This window comes from Diabrotica virgifera, chromosome 4, assembly GCF_917563875.1.
Source record: "Diabrotica virgifera virgifera chromosome 4, PGI_DIABVI_V3a".
Taxonomy (NCBI): domain Eukaryota; kingdom Metazoa; phylum Arthropoda; class Insecta; order Coleoptera; family Chrysomelidae; genus Diabrotica; species Diabrotica virgifera.
The window spans coordinates 171,066,120-171,084,559 of NC_065446.1; the positions used below are offsets into that span (position 1 = coordinate 171,066,120).

At 32.9% G+C, this 18,440-nt stretch overlaps 1 protein-coding gene across 1 annotated transcript in view; it reads left to right on the top strand.

Annotated features, from left to right (window-relative positions):
• The window catches only part of LOC126883227 (GTP-binding protein Rit2), a 673,969-nt gene extending 655,813 nt beyond the window's left edge, over nucleotides 1-18,156 (top strand). Inside the window, exon 6 of the mRNA XM_050648506.1 lies at nucleotides 10,397-18,156. Coding sequence (XP_050504463.1) covers nucleotides 10,397-10,749 — 353 coding nt within the window. The 3' untranslated portion in view covers nucleotides 10,750-18,156. The remainder of the gene's footprint in view (nucleotides 1-10,396) is intronic.
• The last annotated feature ends 284 nt before the right edge of the window (nucleotides 18,157-18,440 follow it).

The window sequence follows — 18,440 nt, forward strand, 5'->3', positions numbered from 1 at the left end:
CCCGACGCTCAAATGGTGTGACTTTTTTCTGGACATTGTGTGGACCATATAGAACAATTTGGTGTTGAAGGATAACTTTCACTTTGGATGTCTGGGTTATGCCATCCTTTGGATCAACTATACTATACTAAATTGCGAGGGCTCTAAGTAGAAAAAATTAAAATGCGACTTAATTTGCTAACTGATATTTGTGTGCCAAATATAAAATAAATATACAGTGTGGTTAAAAAGTTATGAACCAATTTAGAAAATGGCAAAATAGATAAAACACCCAGTATCTTTGTTATTAATGGAGTAAGACCCATTAAGTATGGTATTTTTTAGATTGCCTAAGTGTCCTCTTTCTACAGTTAACGTATGTTACTTTCCCCATGAAACACCCTGTATGATTTGTATTTAATAATATTTTATGGAAGCGGAATGCCACGGATATGGGAAGTAAACGGAAGGTATAGTGAGAATCGACCTTAAATATGCCCTCGGGTTCTTGTATCACATATATCCGGTCTGTTTTGCACTTCAATCAAAAACCGTTCCGAATCGAAATTCATTTTAGGTGCTCACCCTATAAATTCTCGTAAACATCTGTGGCAGCTACAAAAGTGGTCCGTCTGAATGGCATTTGCCATTAGTGGACGCCACTAGCAGAGGGGCTCGGCGACTGTGGCTCGTCTGGGGTGCGATGTCCACTTCACATAAGAACCCACGGTAAATCATCAGAAGCTGCTTTGTGGACCCACAGAGTAGCGCTGCAGAGTGGCCCGTCTGGTTTGGGCCTTATATCTCTTTTGTATGACCAGGAAAATAGTTGAGCAAATATCACCACTTTGTTACTGATATTAATGCCCCAGGAAATTAAGCATTTAAACATCGAAACAGGTATTTCAATAATGTGAAAACACTAGGCACCGGCGTAGATGAAAACGTTGAACAGACTACTTTTTTGGAAATTCTTTCTTTTTGAAATAAGTTTTTCTAAATTAAAAAATGTAGATAAGCAAAAATTTATTGAAATACAAAATATTAATAAATTAACAAAAAAAATTGTTGCAAATTAAACCCAATATTTAGGTTTTTTTTTGTTGATAATTATTAAAATATTAATAAATTAACTGTTGATAATTATTAAAATAAACAATAAAAATATTTAAATATTTCACAAAATGGGTTTCTATGTAGATATTATACAGTGTGGCAATGCCAAATGGAATAAATTCAGTATTTCGTAAACCGAAGACTTTAAGAAAAAATCCCTAAAGAGGTCGATTTTTATTTTTAAATTATGATTTTTTAATCGATAATTTTTTTAAATGAAGATAGAGGTCGTCTGCTAGCTCATTTGAAAGGATAGTCAATTCTCTATTAAGTAACATAAACATAATTATACCATAATATAATTATTTATATAGGGTGTCCAAAAAAAATTTTTATTTAAATTGTTGTGACACAATGAAGAATGTGTATAATTTATTTAATTCAATTATATTTATATTAATTTATTTAATTCATAAACATTGTTTTTTGCATAAATTAAATGTTTAAACAGCATGCAGGTGGTTAGCAGCTTGAACATTAAATTTAAGCGAAAAGCAATGTTTCTTTCTCAAGTAATCATTGTTTTTTCTTTTTTCTGACTGCAGTAGTTTGAATTAAATAAATGACATAAATTTCTAATTTTGTGTACATACTTATTTTTGTGTACATTTAATTAAAAAAATTTTGGACACCCTGTATAAATAATTATGGTAATGTATATATTATTGAATAGAGAATTGAATAACCTTTTAAATGAGCTAGCACACGACCCCTATTCTCATTTAAAATTGACGTCACTATTATGATATACATATATGTCAAAATATCATAATTTAAAAATTAAAATCGACCTGTTTCGGGATTTTTCCTTAACGTCTCCGGTTAACGAAATAATGAATTTATTTCATTTGGCTTTGCCACTCTATATGTGCAAAATATGAGCCCAATAGTTTTTAAGTTAAGTTAGTTACAGTTAATTTTATTTATTTATCCTAGTTGAGAAGAAAAAGGTCACTTTCAAATGGACTGTGCAGGTGCTTTGTCAATATTTAGATGAGCTTTTTTAATTCTCCTCGTAGTCCCTGTGGTCAGACCGCTCCCGTCTGAAAAAATTTCTGATTTGATTTCTTTGTGGATTCATATTCAAAAATGTCCCCTTTAAACCAATCTGAAGGGTGCCGGGCAGAATTTTTGGGCTGAAATTGTTTAAATAATTATTTTTTTAGACAAATACAAAATATCACGTTTTTTGCTTTGGAACACATATTTATAGATTTTTTGGGTTATTCTAAACAAGAAAGGTATCTTGTAATTTTTCACAAAAATTGATAGTTTTCGAGTTATAGGCGATTTAAAAGCTGAAAAATGAGAAAATACACGTTTTCGAGGCTTAAAAACTCATATTTAAATTAGTATTTTTGAGGTTGCCAGATACTAAAATTAAAGACTAAACATTCAGCTTCAAGATTCTGAAGAGTCATCGCGTCTAAGCTTAATTTATACCGTTGTTTTTTAATTGTTAAATATGCGTGTTTATCCGATTTTTTTGCCGGGGCGGCGAGCCCTATTTCAAAAATCTATTTTCCCCCGAAAAATTTTATTTCTGGATTCTTTGGGATATTCTAAATAAAATAAATAAAATAAGTTTCTTGACATTTTTCTCAAAAGTTAATAGTTTTAAAGTTACAAGCGATTTAAAATCCGAAAAATGCCAAAAAACGCATTTTTGGATTTTAAATTGCTTATAACTTTAAAACTATTAACTTTTGAGAAAAATATCAAGAAACTTATTTTATATAGAATACTCAAAGAATCTATAAAAAATAATTTTCGGAGGAAAATAGGAGATTTTTGAAATAGAGCTCACCGCACGCGCACCGGCAAAAAATCGGATAAACACTCATATTTAACAATTAAAAAACGACGGTATAAATTAAGGTTAAACGCGATGACTCTTCAGAATCTTGAAGCTGAATGTTTAGTCTTCAATTGAAGTATCTGGCAACCTTAAAAATACTAATTTAAATATGAGTTTTTACAAGATACCAAAATTTACAAGATAGCTTTCTCGTGTAGGGTGACCCACAAAACTTAAAAATATATGTTCCGGAGCAAAAAAACGTGATCTTTTGTACTTGTTTAAACAATTTCTGCCCAAAAATTCCGCCCGGCACCCTTCAGATTTGTTGAAAGCGGACATTTTTGAATAGGAATCCACAAACAAACGGGATCAGAAATTTTTCCAGACGGGAGCGGTCTCACCACATGGACTATAGCATGGTCTTTAATTTTTATGTTTTTAAAAAATATGTATTTTTTTTTGTTTTATTTAGCTTAAATGCCTCGACAGCTAAGGCCATTGGCATGGTACATATTTAATGCACACAATTATTTAGGATTACAAGATAACAAAAATTCTTAATAGATACAAATAACAATTAGATATTACTTAGCTATTAAATTTAATTTTATTAAATAGATTAATGTCTTTCACGAATTGTAGAACTTTGAAAAATTCAGTTGTACCCTTTATGATGTCTTCAAACGACGTCTTCATGTTGTGTTTTCTGGTCTATCTGGTATTCATACATTTGGCAGTCGGTTCAAATATGGTTTACTGAAAGGGTTGTGTTGCACTTTGATATTATCTATTAAATTTTATTAAAGAGATTAATGTATTTGAGGAATTGTAGCACTTTGGAGAATTCAGTTGTATCGTTTAGGATATCTTGAAGCGACGTCTTCATGTTGTGTTTCCTGGCATATCTGGTGTACATTTGGCAGTCTGTTAAAATATGGCTTACTGTAAGGGTTGTATTGCACTTTTGACATGTTGGACGTTCATTATTGGTGGACATTAAGTGTCCATGTGTCAGTCTTGTGTGTCCGATTCTAAGTCTTCTTATTACCCGTGATTCGTTGCGGGTAAGGTTGTTAAGACTTGGCCGAGTAATAAGTGGAGGTTGAATTCTGTGTAAGGCTGTGTCACAGTTATCCCAACGGGTTTGCCAAGATTGTAGGATTGACTTTTTGAACTTGGATTTAAGGTCTTTGCTTAGTTGGATTGTTGTTTGGGTTATTTGGCTAATAGATGAAGTAACCGCTTCTTTAGCATGGTGATCAGCAGTTTCGTTACCGTCAAGGCTAATGTGCGATAGGAGCCAAATAAGTAAGACCTTTGTTTCTTGAGCATGAAGAGCTTGGTATATATCGTGTATATTCTGAACTAGTGGATGGTCAGTAAACATTGATTTTAATGAGAATATGGAGGAAAGCGAATCGGTACAAATTGCTACATTTTTCAATGATGTGGAGATGGATTTAAAGGCTTGGAGAATGCTATACAGCTCTCCCGTGTGGATGCTGCATGATGAGGGCAACCGAGAGGAACTTATAAGACCTTTCAAAGTAGTAACTGCGCATCCTTTTACATCCATTACATCCATTTAAAAGATACCTTTCTCGTTTAGAGTGACCCACAAAACTTACAAATATATGTTCCGGAGCAAAAAAAAACGTGATTTTTGTATTTGTTTAAACAATTTCTGCCCAAAAATTCCGCCCGGCACCCTTCAGATTTGTTTAAAGGGGACATGTTTGAATAGGAATCCACAACAAACCGGATCAGAAATTTTTCCAGACGGGAGCGGTCTCACCACATGGATTATCGCATGGTCTTAAATTTTCATGTTTTTAAAAGAAAGATTATTTTTAATTATTGTTTCCTTACAAATAATTAATGTGGAATGAAGTACTATTTTTCGCCTTCTAAACAATTACAGTCGACTCTCGTTAATTCGAAGCTCTAGGGACTCTTAAAATATTACGAATTATTGAGTGTTTGAAATATCAAATGGTTCGAAATTTGTGAGAGAAAATAAATAAAACTTCGAATTATTAAGTGTTGATTATTTATTAACTGCTACTTATTCTATAACGATGACAAAAGTTTAGAGGTACATTCGTGTACATACATACATTTAGGTATTCCTAATATGAATTAATCAATCTTTGGAAAGAACTGTGGTTTGCTTCAAAGCACATTGCTGCTGCTCCGAATGCTCAATAATTTTTTTAAGAGAAAAAGTGCCTGAAATGCTTTTTCATCACTTTCGTTTTGTAGACAGGTTTGTAAGGTATCGAATGAGGATCTTGCTTCCTTCACTGTCACCTCTGCCAAAGGTTCTGATGTATCGTACTCATCTTCATCGTTACTTTTGTTACTTTTTTTATTCGTATCTGTCGCAGATAAAATTTCGCCATGGGTTAGTGAACCTGAGACAGCAACATCTTCATCCACTTGAACAAAGTCAGAAAAACTCACACCGCTGATGTCAACTAATTGTTCTATTACTGGTCCTTCATCATCCATAAGTAGTTCTTTTCCGTACTCCAGCATCCAGCATTTTGAACAATATTAATTTTCTCCTTGTGCTTTATTATGGTTGAGAGAGTCTTCAGAGGAATCTTAAATTCTTTTGCAATATCACTTTTCTTCTCACCTTCCTCTACTTTTTGGATTAACTTCTTCTTTTCAGCAATCGTCAAACATTTATACTTTCTAGGGCTCATGGTTAACAAAATTTTAATCTGTATACCAACGAAAGAGTACCTAACAGTAACTAAAACTAAACAAACCAATTCGTGAGAAGTGTGTGTCAAATCGTCAAATTAATCATAACAAAAGCAAAGGACGTTTATACAAGTTTGAAAACTGTACTTACTACAACCTTTCCGCCTCTTTCTGTCTCCAACACTTTTTTGTTGCTAAAACCAGTGCCAATAAAACACAAACACACACACACACATACTCTCTGCAACTTTGAATTGTCGAGTGTTGGACGCCGATGAGTTCGAATTAACGCGTCGTTTTGTTATATAGCAATGATATTTTTCGTTCGAATTACCAAGTGTATAAAAATGTATTGATTTAGTTCGAAATATAAAGAGATTTTGTAGGGATCTCGTGATAACTTTGAATTATAGAGAGATTCGAATTATCGCAGGTTTGAATTAACGCGAGTCGACTGTATATTATATTATATTTCAAATACACCATTTGAAATTTTATTAAAAAAACACATCCTTTAAAAAAGAGAGAAATTTGTACGACCTATAGAACCGGACATAATAAGTATTTTTTTAATTCACATCGCAATTGCTTTTGGCAGATGGCTTGTGTCAAAAAAGGTTAATTGTCGAAAATTACTTTTTCTACGAGCGTGTAAAAATGTCTACTTTCGCGCACGCATTTTAGTTTAGAAAGTTTCACTTTTCCGCACGCGTGTTACTTTTCCGCACGCGGTTTTTACTTTTCCGCACGCGTGTTAATTTAGATATGTTAATATGGTCTTAAAGTAATTATAATACATGCAATAAACTAATATTTAGATATTATTTACTAATTTAGTTCAAATATATCTTATTGTGTTCCTGTTTTAATGAAATTAACGCGACAATTCGATGAAATAAAATAATTTTGACATAATATTCGAAAGTCAAATCGGTAGACAAGAACAGTCGTTTTGAATCATCGTCATGGAAACCAAGATCGTCGTCATGCTAACTAATTATATTGAAAGTTTGGTTTTGACAACCTTGTCAAAGAATTAATTTGTGTATGTATTTTCAGTAATAATTGCACAAGAGCTCTGAAATTATTGAATTTTTCCCGAGTGACACTTTGACAGTTTTAATTTCACGAGCCGAAGGCGAGTGCAATTATGTCAAAGTGTCACGAGAGAAAAAATTCTATATTAATTTCAGAGGTCGAGTGCAATTTGTTGCGATTATTTCATGAATAAAACTGTTCAAAACCAAAATTTTATTGTAATTTATTTATGTAAGTACCATTAAACACACAGTTTTTATAAATATTTGACGATTGAAAGTCATCACTTTTATAATTTTTAAAACATTAATTGTCATTAATGTCACTGAATGTATTTTTTCGTAGCAACGAAGGGCATCTGACGTAATATACTTAACGACGGGAGATTATCAAAAATTATCGATTTAATTCAGATTTCTGTAGCTTTCTATTGGTCAGAATCTCCTATGAATGAGATAATCATATTAATTCAATGAATTGATTAAGATTTGGTAATTTTTTAAAGACTCTTAGAAAAAATATTGTTCCTAACTCTTGCAGAAAGTCTCTTTTCCGCACTCGACTGCTTGCCGAACTCCCGCTTCGCGTCGTTGAATGACGACGACTATGAATGAAATAATGATATTAATTAAATTAATTGATTAAGATTTGGTAATTTTTTAAAGACTCTTAAAAAAATATTATTCCTAACTCTTGCAGAAAGTCTCTTTTCCGCACTCGACTGCTTGCCGAACTCCCGCTTCGCGTCGTTCGGCAAACTGCAGTCGCGTGCGGAAAAGAATGACTTTCTGCACTTGTTAGGAAAATAACTATTTCTCGCTTGGAATCCATCTCTTTTGATAACTTTGATTATTTTAAAACTAAAGTTATCCTATATTTTTTTTGTAGAATGCTTACTTTAAGCCTAAAATGCAAATAAACAATTAAAAATAAATTACAAATAAAAAAAATTAAATTCGTTGGACAGAAAATTTAAAACAAAAAACAAAAAATATGAGATGAAAGCTTAAGTCAAGCGGTTTCAAAATGCGTAACTCTATTTTGATTTTATATTGCAGAGGTCAGTTCAAAATATGAAGGATCGAGGGGAAGAACGATGAATGTCTATCTGGAAGCATTTTCGTTAAAACGAGAATCAAAGTTACATATTCATTGTTATTCCCCCTTGCGTCCAGTCTTGTGACGTGTTTTTAAGATGATTCTCATCGTTATTTCTTCTTGGTCATTCACAGTTTGATAGTACTCTTTCTAAATAACAGATTGCACAAAAATCGCAAAATTACATACCAAAAATTGACATTCGTCGTTTTTTCCTCTGACCCTTCATATCCATAAACAAATTGACATACCGTTGCGTTTCGAAATATATACGGGAATCTGCTCAAATGAAAGAATAAATTGGTTTCAAATACAAAAGATTTTTTTTATTTGTTGAATAATAATAATAGTCGCCCTTTTATACCGCTAACGCGGCTTTGGGATTATAGCAGGGTAGTCTGCTATCTCTAGGGCCGACTGTGTACAAGGTGAAAATAATAGTCTCGAAAATAATTCCGTTCGGTACGATTTGTGTAAAGTAAAACTTTCGATTTAATAAATCACACCGAAAGGTTAGCAAAAACAAAATTGAAAAAAAAATTTTTAAGAGAGCAATGTTTAATACCTAATCATTAAATTTCTTCTACTTTTTTTAATATGACTATGTCCTCTTCTGTTACAGTCTCTGCTGCTAGACGGAGCTCAAGCTCTGGTACCATCGTTTTTTTGGGGTCTTCCTATGGGTCACTTGGTGTTGGACTTCTGTGTCTTCGCCAATTTCGCCATACGTTTATGGTCCATCCCATCTACGTGATCTCTCCACATGCGTCGTCGTGCTCTTGTCCATCTCACTATGTCTTGATCGCCTAGCTCTCAAAATGTGTCTTCGTTTCGCATCCTATCTTTGAGTGTGATACCTCTTATGGACCTTAGGGTTTTCATCTCTGCTGTTCTTATTATTTGTTTGGTTTTTGTTGTCTCGGCCGTTATCTCGGCTGCGTATGTCAGTACATATCTAACACGTCGTATAAGTGCGAAGTTTGCTTTCCGTGTTCATATTTATTCCGCCAGATGAACTCGCTCAGGAAACCAGATATTCTTGCTGCTTTCTTTGCTTGCTGTTTTGTTTCTTGCCACAGATGCCATGCTTTTATATCTACAATCCATTACCTGTTCGATTATATGGTCGTTCACTACTAATTTACATCTAATTGGGTTCTTGGATATTACCATCAATTGGGTTTTCTCTGTTGATAGTCTCAGATTATACTTTTCGGCAGTCATTTTAAATTTTAGTAGTAGTCGTTGTAAAGTATTCTCGTTTTCGGCTATTAAGATAGCGTAATCTGCGTAGCAAAGTATACTCATGGTTCGGTTACCCATTCTGTATACGTGATTCATTTTGTCAACACTAGCTGTAACTTCATCCATTATAAAATTAAATAGGCATGGGCTGAGGCTGTCACCTTGTCTAATACCGACATTGATTTTGATTTCTTCCGTGCACCCGTGTGGTTATTATTCTTGTTTTGTTGGATCTATTAAACTCTTTGATTCTGCTTCTATATTTCTGACTCATGTGTTTCTTTCCAAGGAGAGTGAGCACGTTCTCTAATCGTACTCTATCGAATGCCTGTTTCAGATCTACAAACCATGTGAACATGGGCTTGTCTAATTCTATTGATTTATCAACTAATTGTCGCATGATGAATATAGCGTCTATTGTAGATCTGTTTGGGCGGAAACACTGTTGTTCTTCCGGTACACCGACTTTCTTGAATATTTTTGGGATAGAATTCTTGTCAATAGTTTGTTTTGATGTAGAATTGAGTAGTATTATTCTTCGGTAGTTCGTAGAATCTGCCTTTAAGCCTTTCTTGTAGATGGGTATTGCTATACTCTCTCTCCATTCCTCTGGTACTGTCATGTTGTTTTCAATTTTGTTGAATAATTTTGTTATCTCTGCTATTATTTTTGTACCCCTGTATTTAATTAATTCATTTGGTATACCCATTAGATTGTCCGGACCTGGTGATTTTCTATTTTTTGATCTTTTGATTGCTTCGTGTACTTCTTCTTGGGTGATGTTGTCATTCTCTGTTTTTTTGGAGAATATTTTGTAGGTCATTTATTTGTACTTCATTACTATCGTTATCGTCTTTGTATTTATATTTTCGAAGTGAATTACCCATTCTTCTGGTTTTATTGCGTTAATTTGTAATTCTTCGGTAATCGGCTTCTTCCTGTTCCTCAACATGTTCCATACTTTTTTTGACTTTCTCGTTCCATGTCATTTGAGAATTTTTGCCAATATACCTGTTTGTTTTATATCTTTGATTCTGTTAGTTGTTCTATTTCTTTCTGAATTCTGAATCAATGAATTTGTTGAAACAAAACCGTATTTTAGTATTTTTTTCTCACTTTGTATTTACATTAACTTTCTATTAATAATTTACTCTAGTTTTTCGTTTTTTATGTAATTATAGTAACGAATTAATACATACTTACATTATTTAATCTTCTGTAAATTGTTCAAATAAAATACAATAGACATTATACATATCTATACATGTAGAATGTAGGTATATGTCTATTGTAAAATAATTATTAATATTCTACAATTTATTACCCCTCCACGCTACTGACTTTTACTACCATGTTTTCTAATGTGAATGCCTCTTTAATAACACTTCTCTTTCTATTACTTTGTAGAGGGCAAATCAATGGCCACGTCGTACGACTGCAAGTACATAGAGACATCTGTCGGCATCAACCATAACGTCGACGAATTGCTGGTAGGAATCCTCTCGCAGATCCGGCTGAAGCTCGAAAATCCCGAAAGAAGTCGCGACATCTTCCGCAAACGCAGCTCGTCCAAGAAAAATTTAAACAGAAATAAGAGTCCGGCGTCAGGGGCGGCGACTCCGACGGGGAGTTGCCAAAATTCCCCCAAGAAATATAGAGGGTCGAGAACCTCGGCGAGTTTGAAAGTGAGAAACCTTTTAGGGAAAGTTTGGGCCAGAGATAGCAAGTCCAAGTCCTGTGAGAATTTACACGTATTGTAAAGAAATGTGATATTTATTTAGTTTGAGGTAGGTTCAGTATGTAAATAGAGGTAGTTAAGAGTAAGAACAGTTCTCAGCTATCGTTGAACTCAATAAATACCTATTAGGAGAGTGCATATAGATTTTCACTTCGGAAAAAAACAAACAAGATAGAACTTTTTGTAGTTTTATTAAGAAATGTTTAATAAACAACATATCAAAAAGTTCTACTCGAGAAGTGGGTGCTTCATGTTTTATTAAACAAATGAACTACGAAATTAGATTTTTTTTAAAATAACTCCGAAAATATAAATTTTAGAAAAAACTGACCTGACCATTGAAACATTCAGAAAATTTTACAAAAAAAAACTTATATAAAGAATTTTCTAAAATTAAATCTGTATATTCTATAATTTTTTATTTATACCGCTAAAGTCACCCTTCTCGAAAACATTGGCGCACTGTAAACTAACGTACGGCGAAGTGCACGCTTTAGTTATTTTAATGTAATTCTTTAACTAATTGATCAAATAAAATTTTACAAATTGAACATGAAAGAAGAATAATTAAGCTATCTTACGGTTATAATAGAAAGAAATAGAATATATGGGCATAAGTACGGTGTGGGCGGAAAGTGAGCCTTACATGAATTTTGTTTAAAAATGATTTAAAAATGTGTAACTAATACAATTTTTCTTAAAAAAATCTCAATTTTGCATAACTTACCTTTCAAGCATCTTACTAAATGATGTTTCGTTCAAAAAAAATCTGAAAAATTTAATTCAAATGATATGACGTCTTAAAAATTGTAATTTTTGAAATCTTCGTAGTTTTATAGAATTACCACCACTTTAAGACGGTATTACTCAAGTTTGAACAGATCTATTACAGTTTTATAAAGCTTAGAATGTAATTTTTAAAATTCACTAAATTATTTTACTTTAGAAATGAAATAAACTATTTCCTTTTAAGAAAATTAAGAAAGATAACAAAAATGTAATACAAAAACCGAAAATTGCCAGCTAAAAAAATGTTTATACAAAGTGATCAAAACTTTTTTCTGTAAAACTTACCTAAAATACATTTAATAATAAGCTTCAACAATAATAAATGTTCAGCAAAAAAATTTTTTAGCTCTTATACAGTATGTCTGCGTAACTTGGAACCTATTGATAACTTTTTTATTATCAGTTTTACGAAAAAAAGTTATTCTTTATAAAATACTCTGCATCCTATATAATCTAAGATGCAATCATCAAATATCAAATTGAATTATTGTTATACGAGGTATGTCAAAAAATATGAATTTCACTCAAAAGTAAAGTACCTTTACATTTCACAATATCGAAAATTGTTATTAAGAAAAGTTGTTTGGAATTAAAAAATTTGTTTTAGTGTTCAATTACATCCTTCTAATTAAAATATTGTGAATAATAAAGGCACTTAACTATTAATAAAAGTTCATATTTTTTACATACCTCGTATAAAATTAAAAAAGTTTGATATCTGATGATTGTATCTTAGATTTTAGACCAGGGAAAGAATTTTATAGAGAATAACTTTTTTTCGGAAAAGTGATAATAAAATATTTATCATCATTGTAATAAAATGTTGATGAGTATCCGTAATTTGAGAAAAAATTTCAATTGTTTTTTTCGATTAGAATGATGTAATTGTATATTTAGACATAGTTTCTAATTTTAAACAACTTTTCATAATAGCATTTTTTGATATTCTGGAATATAAAGGTACTTTACACTTTAACGAAATTCATAGTTTTGACATACCTCGTATAAAATTGATAAAATTTAATATCTGATGGTTGAGTTTTAGATTTTTGACTATCCAGAGCATTTTATTAAGAATAACTTTTTTTCGTAAAATTGATAATAAAAAAGTTCTCCATGTGGTTCCTAGCTACGCAGACAGACTGTATAAGTGCTTCTGTATAATAATTTTCAAATTGCAATGCCATATTCGGATTCAGCATAATCAAAAACAAAATAGAAGCATATTTGATCAAAGTAAAATAATGAATTTATCAATATTTTTAAAATTATTTATTCAAAACAATTGTTATTGTTTAAACAATTAATAAACAATTAGCAGCCAAATCTGCGAGTAGAACTTTTTACTTTAACATATCATAAACTAACAAAAAACGTTTTAGAAAAATATAAGGTAGTTTGAATTTTTCCGAAACAATGCATGTTTTCGTTCTAATTGCACTCCCCTATATGTGATTACAAATACTAAGTAAAAGTATTTCATATCAGAAAAGGAAATGTTTTATAATTGCTATATTATATAATGCTTTTACATTATTACATAATGCTTTTGTATTAGATTCATAGAAAACTTAAGTCTAAAAGTGAAACATGACAAGTCTTTAAATACAGTAAATATATCGGTATACTGTTGAAATATTAATGTTTTAATGCTTCTCACAAATAATTTAACTTATATTATTAAGTGTAAAAACAGATGTGTAACTTGAGAAGACTTAAAAAGAAATAAAAAAATTCAAGCAAAAATATTTTTGGCCAAACGGTACCTACCTACTGTTTTGGGAAATGTTTTCAAATGCAATTTAACTGGGAATTTTTTCTTCGGTCGATCGGATAGCTCAGTGCGACTAGCGGCTGACCCGCACTTCACTTCGCCGTGAGGTACGAGAGTTCAAGCCCAGCCCAGGCCATCGGAAAACAAAAAGGCTAACGCGTCAGTATAAAATTCTAAATATGAATCTGGCGCTTAGACCTGAATATGCGGGCATCTGATCGACCTATGAGGGAGCAGTACGGCAAGGGATAAGGGCTTGCAGCTCGGTGATACTCCCCCATAGATCCCTACCGAAGGGCGTTGACGCCTAAGAACGGTGTTATACATTTTTTCTTCGTCTGAAATTACCACGTTCTTTAAGAAGGTTGGCTATCATTACGACTATCTTCACCTTTGATACTGCTGCTCTGGACAGCTTAACAGGGAAAGGAGAAGGAGGTTTTGAACACAATTATTATTAAAGTTAGGGAATTTCAATATCTGGGGAATGTCATGAGAGGAGAGATATAAGTTTTGCTGCAGATCATTTTATAGCGAAAGATAATGGAAAGAAGAAGCATAGGAAGTCGAGGTATATTCTGTCTAAACAAGTTGAGACAATTATACCATTGTATCATTGTATTACAGTGGTATAATTGTCTCAAATTAGTCAGTTAGAAAATATGTCCTCTTATATTTCTACGATTCTACTGCACAGTATCTTTCGATAGGGATAGAATATGATAAGCAGAAATACATACATATCTCTCTCCTCTAATTCAGAATCATTCAATCAGCCGCTATTCGAATGAAAAATCAAACAAAATGCTATTTTACTGAAACCACATCGAGACTGGCCCTGGCAAGGTATGGTTAAGTTGTACTGATTTTGTACTTCTAGTTTTTAGTAAAAACAAGTGGTATTATTAAATAGTTTTTAAAAACAAAATTGTATATCTGCTAGATACTACTGTAAGTGATCTATACGTAATTAATATTTTATTATTGTGAAAAGAAAACGTCAAATAATAAATATACACCATCGTAAAATAATTTTGCGAGGTTGGTTAGCATGAGGTTGGTTTGTCACTTACCAGAGTCGGAGTGAAGCTTTCGCCACCGTAGCTTAAAATGACTTCACACAATGTAAATACACCTTCCGATCTGACCAGTCCAGTAAATGAACGTTCAAACTTCACAAACAGTTATGCATCAGCCGCTTCACATTCTTTTCCGAGTAAGACGCAAGCAAGTGTATTTAGTAGTATCGATAATGCTAAACTGCAGTATTATCTTATTTCTTTGGGCACAATAATCAACCCAAAAATATTATTTTTTCATCTAGATTATCTCATAATAGAATCTGTATGTATTTGGCAAACAAAACCGTAGTAGATAATTTCATGACAAAACATGGCTCTATAAAAGTACTCGGCGAAGTTGTAACAGCACGAATACTTGTCTCTCCAACAGAAAGACTAATATTATCTAAAGTCTGCCCGTCAACTCCTCATCAAGTATTAGTTGAAGAATTACAGAATATCGGTTTAAAGCTTATTTCGCCAATAACATTTCTAAAAATTAGCTCGACTCTTCCCGAATATAGTCACATATTGAGCTTTCGGAGGCAAGTTTATGTAAGCCCTCTAACATCATCAATTCCAGATTCTATTCTAATAAATTTCGACCAAACACCTTACCGCATATTTTTGTCATAAGATACATTCACCTGCTTTATTTGCAAAAGTACAGGACATATATCATCCCAATGCAATAACAGTTCAATAACGAAATCAACTCATATTGTGTCAAAAAATGAAGTACCAAATCAAACAGCTCCAACAAGTATATTACACAAGGTACCAAACTCAGCAGTCATCAAGTTTTTTTTATGACATAGACTTGCGTGTCATTGAGCCAGTCACACCTTTTTTTGTTTTCTGTTCATACATAAGGAAGGCAATGAGGTCCTTAGAGTTCCATAGCAAACTCTTCTACAGCTCTCTACTCAGTTCAAAAGCTGGCCGCTATGGACTGTCCAAGTTGCTCACCACATTTTCCATTATGTATCTTCTTTTTTCATATGTACATAATATACCAAATTATCAGGATTAATAAGTTTAGAGGTTAATTTTAGTTTCACAGATAAATTTCATTAAACAATCATATATGTTCTTGCTGTTCAGAGACAATAGATAGGATACATTGAAAGGTGGAAAAACATTACATTTTATTAAATCTTGGATTAAATTATATGTGCATGGAATATATTTTGCGCACTCAAAGAAAGTATGATTTAAGTCACCAACCTTCTGACATTCTGTACAAGGATTTGAATCAAAAACTTTAATTCTTGCTAGATGTAGAGGGAAACATGCATGTCCAAACTTCATTCTATTTAATGTTGTTATATATCTTCGAGGTACTACATAATTTTTAAACCAATATATATTTGGAACAGAAGGTTGAATCAGTGAATACTGAGATTTGGATTGTTTACAAAGATCTCGCCATGATTGACTCCACTGATTTTTAACTCGATGCTTAATAGTGTTAACTAAGTCAGATATGCAAAACTTACGATTATGTGAAGTACCATATTCAATAGCTTTTTTAGCCAAACTATCAACATATTCATTATGCGTTAGTCCTATATGAGCCTTAACCCATAAAAAGTTCACTCAAGTTATCCATTATAAAATTCGAGCATATCACTTACACCTACAAATCTCCACCACCAAGAAGTTACTTATACTCCTACTCATAGCAACACTTTCAATCAACCTCATTCAGCGGCAATACCGTTTTCGCAAACTTCGGAAGCAATATCCTCCAATTTATCAGCAACTTGTCCATTAGATGCAACTGCAGAAAACTCTAATAAAACTGAAACATTACCACAATTTTCTAAAACAACAATTTCAACCAGTCTTACAAAATAAAACTTCAAGCTCGACTTCTGTCACTACCAATGAGTTTGCTCCAGTACTTTCATATGTAATAAAGCCACAGCATCTAAGTAAAAACTCTAATAGCACTTGCGAAAACGCAAGTTCTTCCATAAAACGCAGTCTTGGTGAGCTCGATACGCCTTCTCCAGCCTCAGCAATTTTATCACAAAATCTCTTTGCAAAACCCAAATCCTCTAAACCAAAAAAAAAAACGCGCTCACCTTAAGTCCCATCTACACGGGAAACTCTTGAAAATTTTATTGATAATCATACCCCACCATTCGTTTTTAATTACCACCAATTATCTTTACTGATTGATAATGTCCAAGGCTCTCCCGACAGTATTGGCGTCGTTAAAGAATTTACAACCGATATGGCTGGTTTACTCCATCTTTTACAAAGCAGCTATCAATTTCAATATGCAAATGATAGATCTACAAAAACCAAGTTTACAAAACTGCAAAAGAAACTACACAACCATTTAGGGAAAGAGATTTCTGACTTAGACAGTGACTCTTCTGTAAACAATTGTTCAGTATCATCTAACTCCGAATCTGTTAACAACATTTAACTCGATACTTCAATGGAACATTGATGGATTTTTCCATCGTCTCCCTATGCTACAGATTCTTTTATCTGAATATTCTCCAGATATTATTTGTCTACAGGAGACAAACTTAAAGACCAATCAGTTGTACAATTCAAAACATTTCACTTGTTTCCGCAAAGACCGCACAGATGCAAGTCGTGCAAGCGGTGGTGTAGGCACATACTTAGCTGAACTCTATGCCATATACCGTGCTGTGAAACTTCTTAACGAGCTTATACTCACAAAAGCCCTGATCATAACAGATTACCTTAGCTCCCTAAACTCACTAAAACACAGTTTTTCGAAACATCCTTTTGAAAAGTTGCTAAAATACCAGCTTTCTTAAGCTCATGACTCATGAACATGGAAGAAGCGTCCAATTGTTATGGGTTCCCTCACACGTTGGAATAACAAGAAATGAAGAAGCTGACAGGACTGCACCAGAGGCAATTTAGTGATTTTTCAGAGCCGATAGGCAAGTGTATTTCCAGTGACTTAAAAGCTTATTTTAAAAATAAATGTTGTGTTTGTGGCGAAATGAGTGATCTTAAAATAATTCTAAGCTGAATAAAATCAAAAATAATGTGTCTCAGTGGATTTCATCGTCGCGCAATAGACGAGAACAAATTGCGGTTGCGCGTTTACGTCTAGGACATACCAGGTTAACGCACTCTTACCTTTTCACAAAGAATAATCCACCTATATGTGATCAGTGTAACGTCCGAGTAACAGTCGAACACTTTTTAATAAGTTGTAGTAAATATGACCAAGAAAGACAGCGCTGCAATATCCCAAACGCTCTACCAGAGGTTCTAGGTCAAAACTGTTCCTATGACAATATAGTTAATTATCTAAGATCCATAATCATTTTGTACAATCTGTAGTTGTTTACTTTTGTTATTTATATTTTGTTCCGTCGCTAATAACCTTTTGGTGGATGTGACTTATTAAAAAACTGAAACCACATCCTGTCATAGGGATATAATATTTGCTTATTTGCCTCACATATGGATACAAAAATTGTAACATGAGAGCTATGGAAGGTAAACCATGTCTAAATGTGTCAATGTCAGCACAAGTATAACTTGTACTAATTCCATTGATAAGAATGTAAATCTGTAATAAAACTTATCTTCTTCTTTAGGTGCCGTGTCCGTATTTAAACGTTGGCCGTCATGATGTTTATAATTTCCTGAAACCTTTATCTGCTGAGAAACATTCTTCTACTGTGGAACCACACCATGGTCTAATATTACGCAGCCATGAACAGGGCCGCCCAGAGCCAGGCCGGGCCCCGGGGATGAGACCCGGCCGGCCCCCCCCCCAAACCCAGTTGAACGAAAATTCCCAAAAATCTGATAACTCATAAACTGGGATATGTAATAGTGAACACTCATGCTATTGACACAGGAAAGAGGAAAATTAAAACAGTTTTAACAATTAAACTTTGTTTTTAATTATTTACAATAGAACTGTTAGTTACAACATAACTTTTCTTGCTTTCATATCCGCAAAGTTTTGGATCACGTGGTCGAAATCAAGAGTTTTTGCAAGTTTCGACTCTATGCTTAACAGTCCCAAATCAGATAATCGTTGTTGACCCATAGTAGATCTTAAACAATTCTTAATTC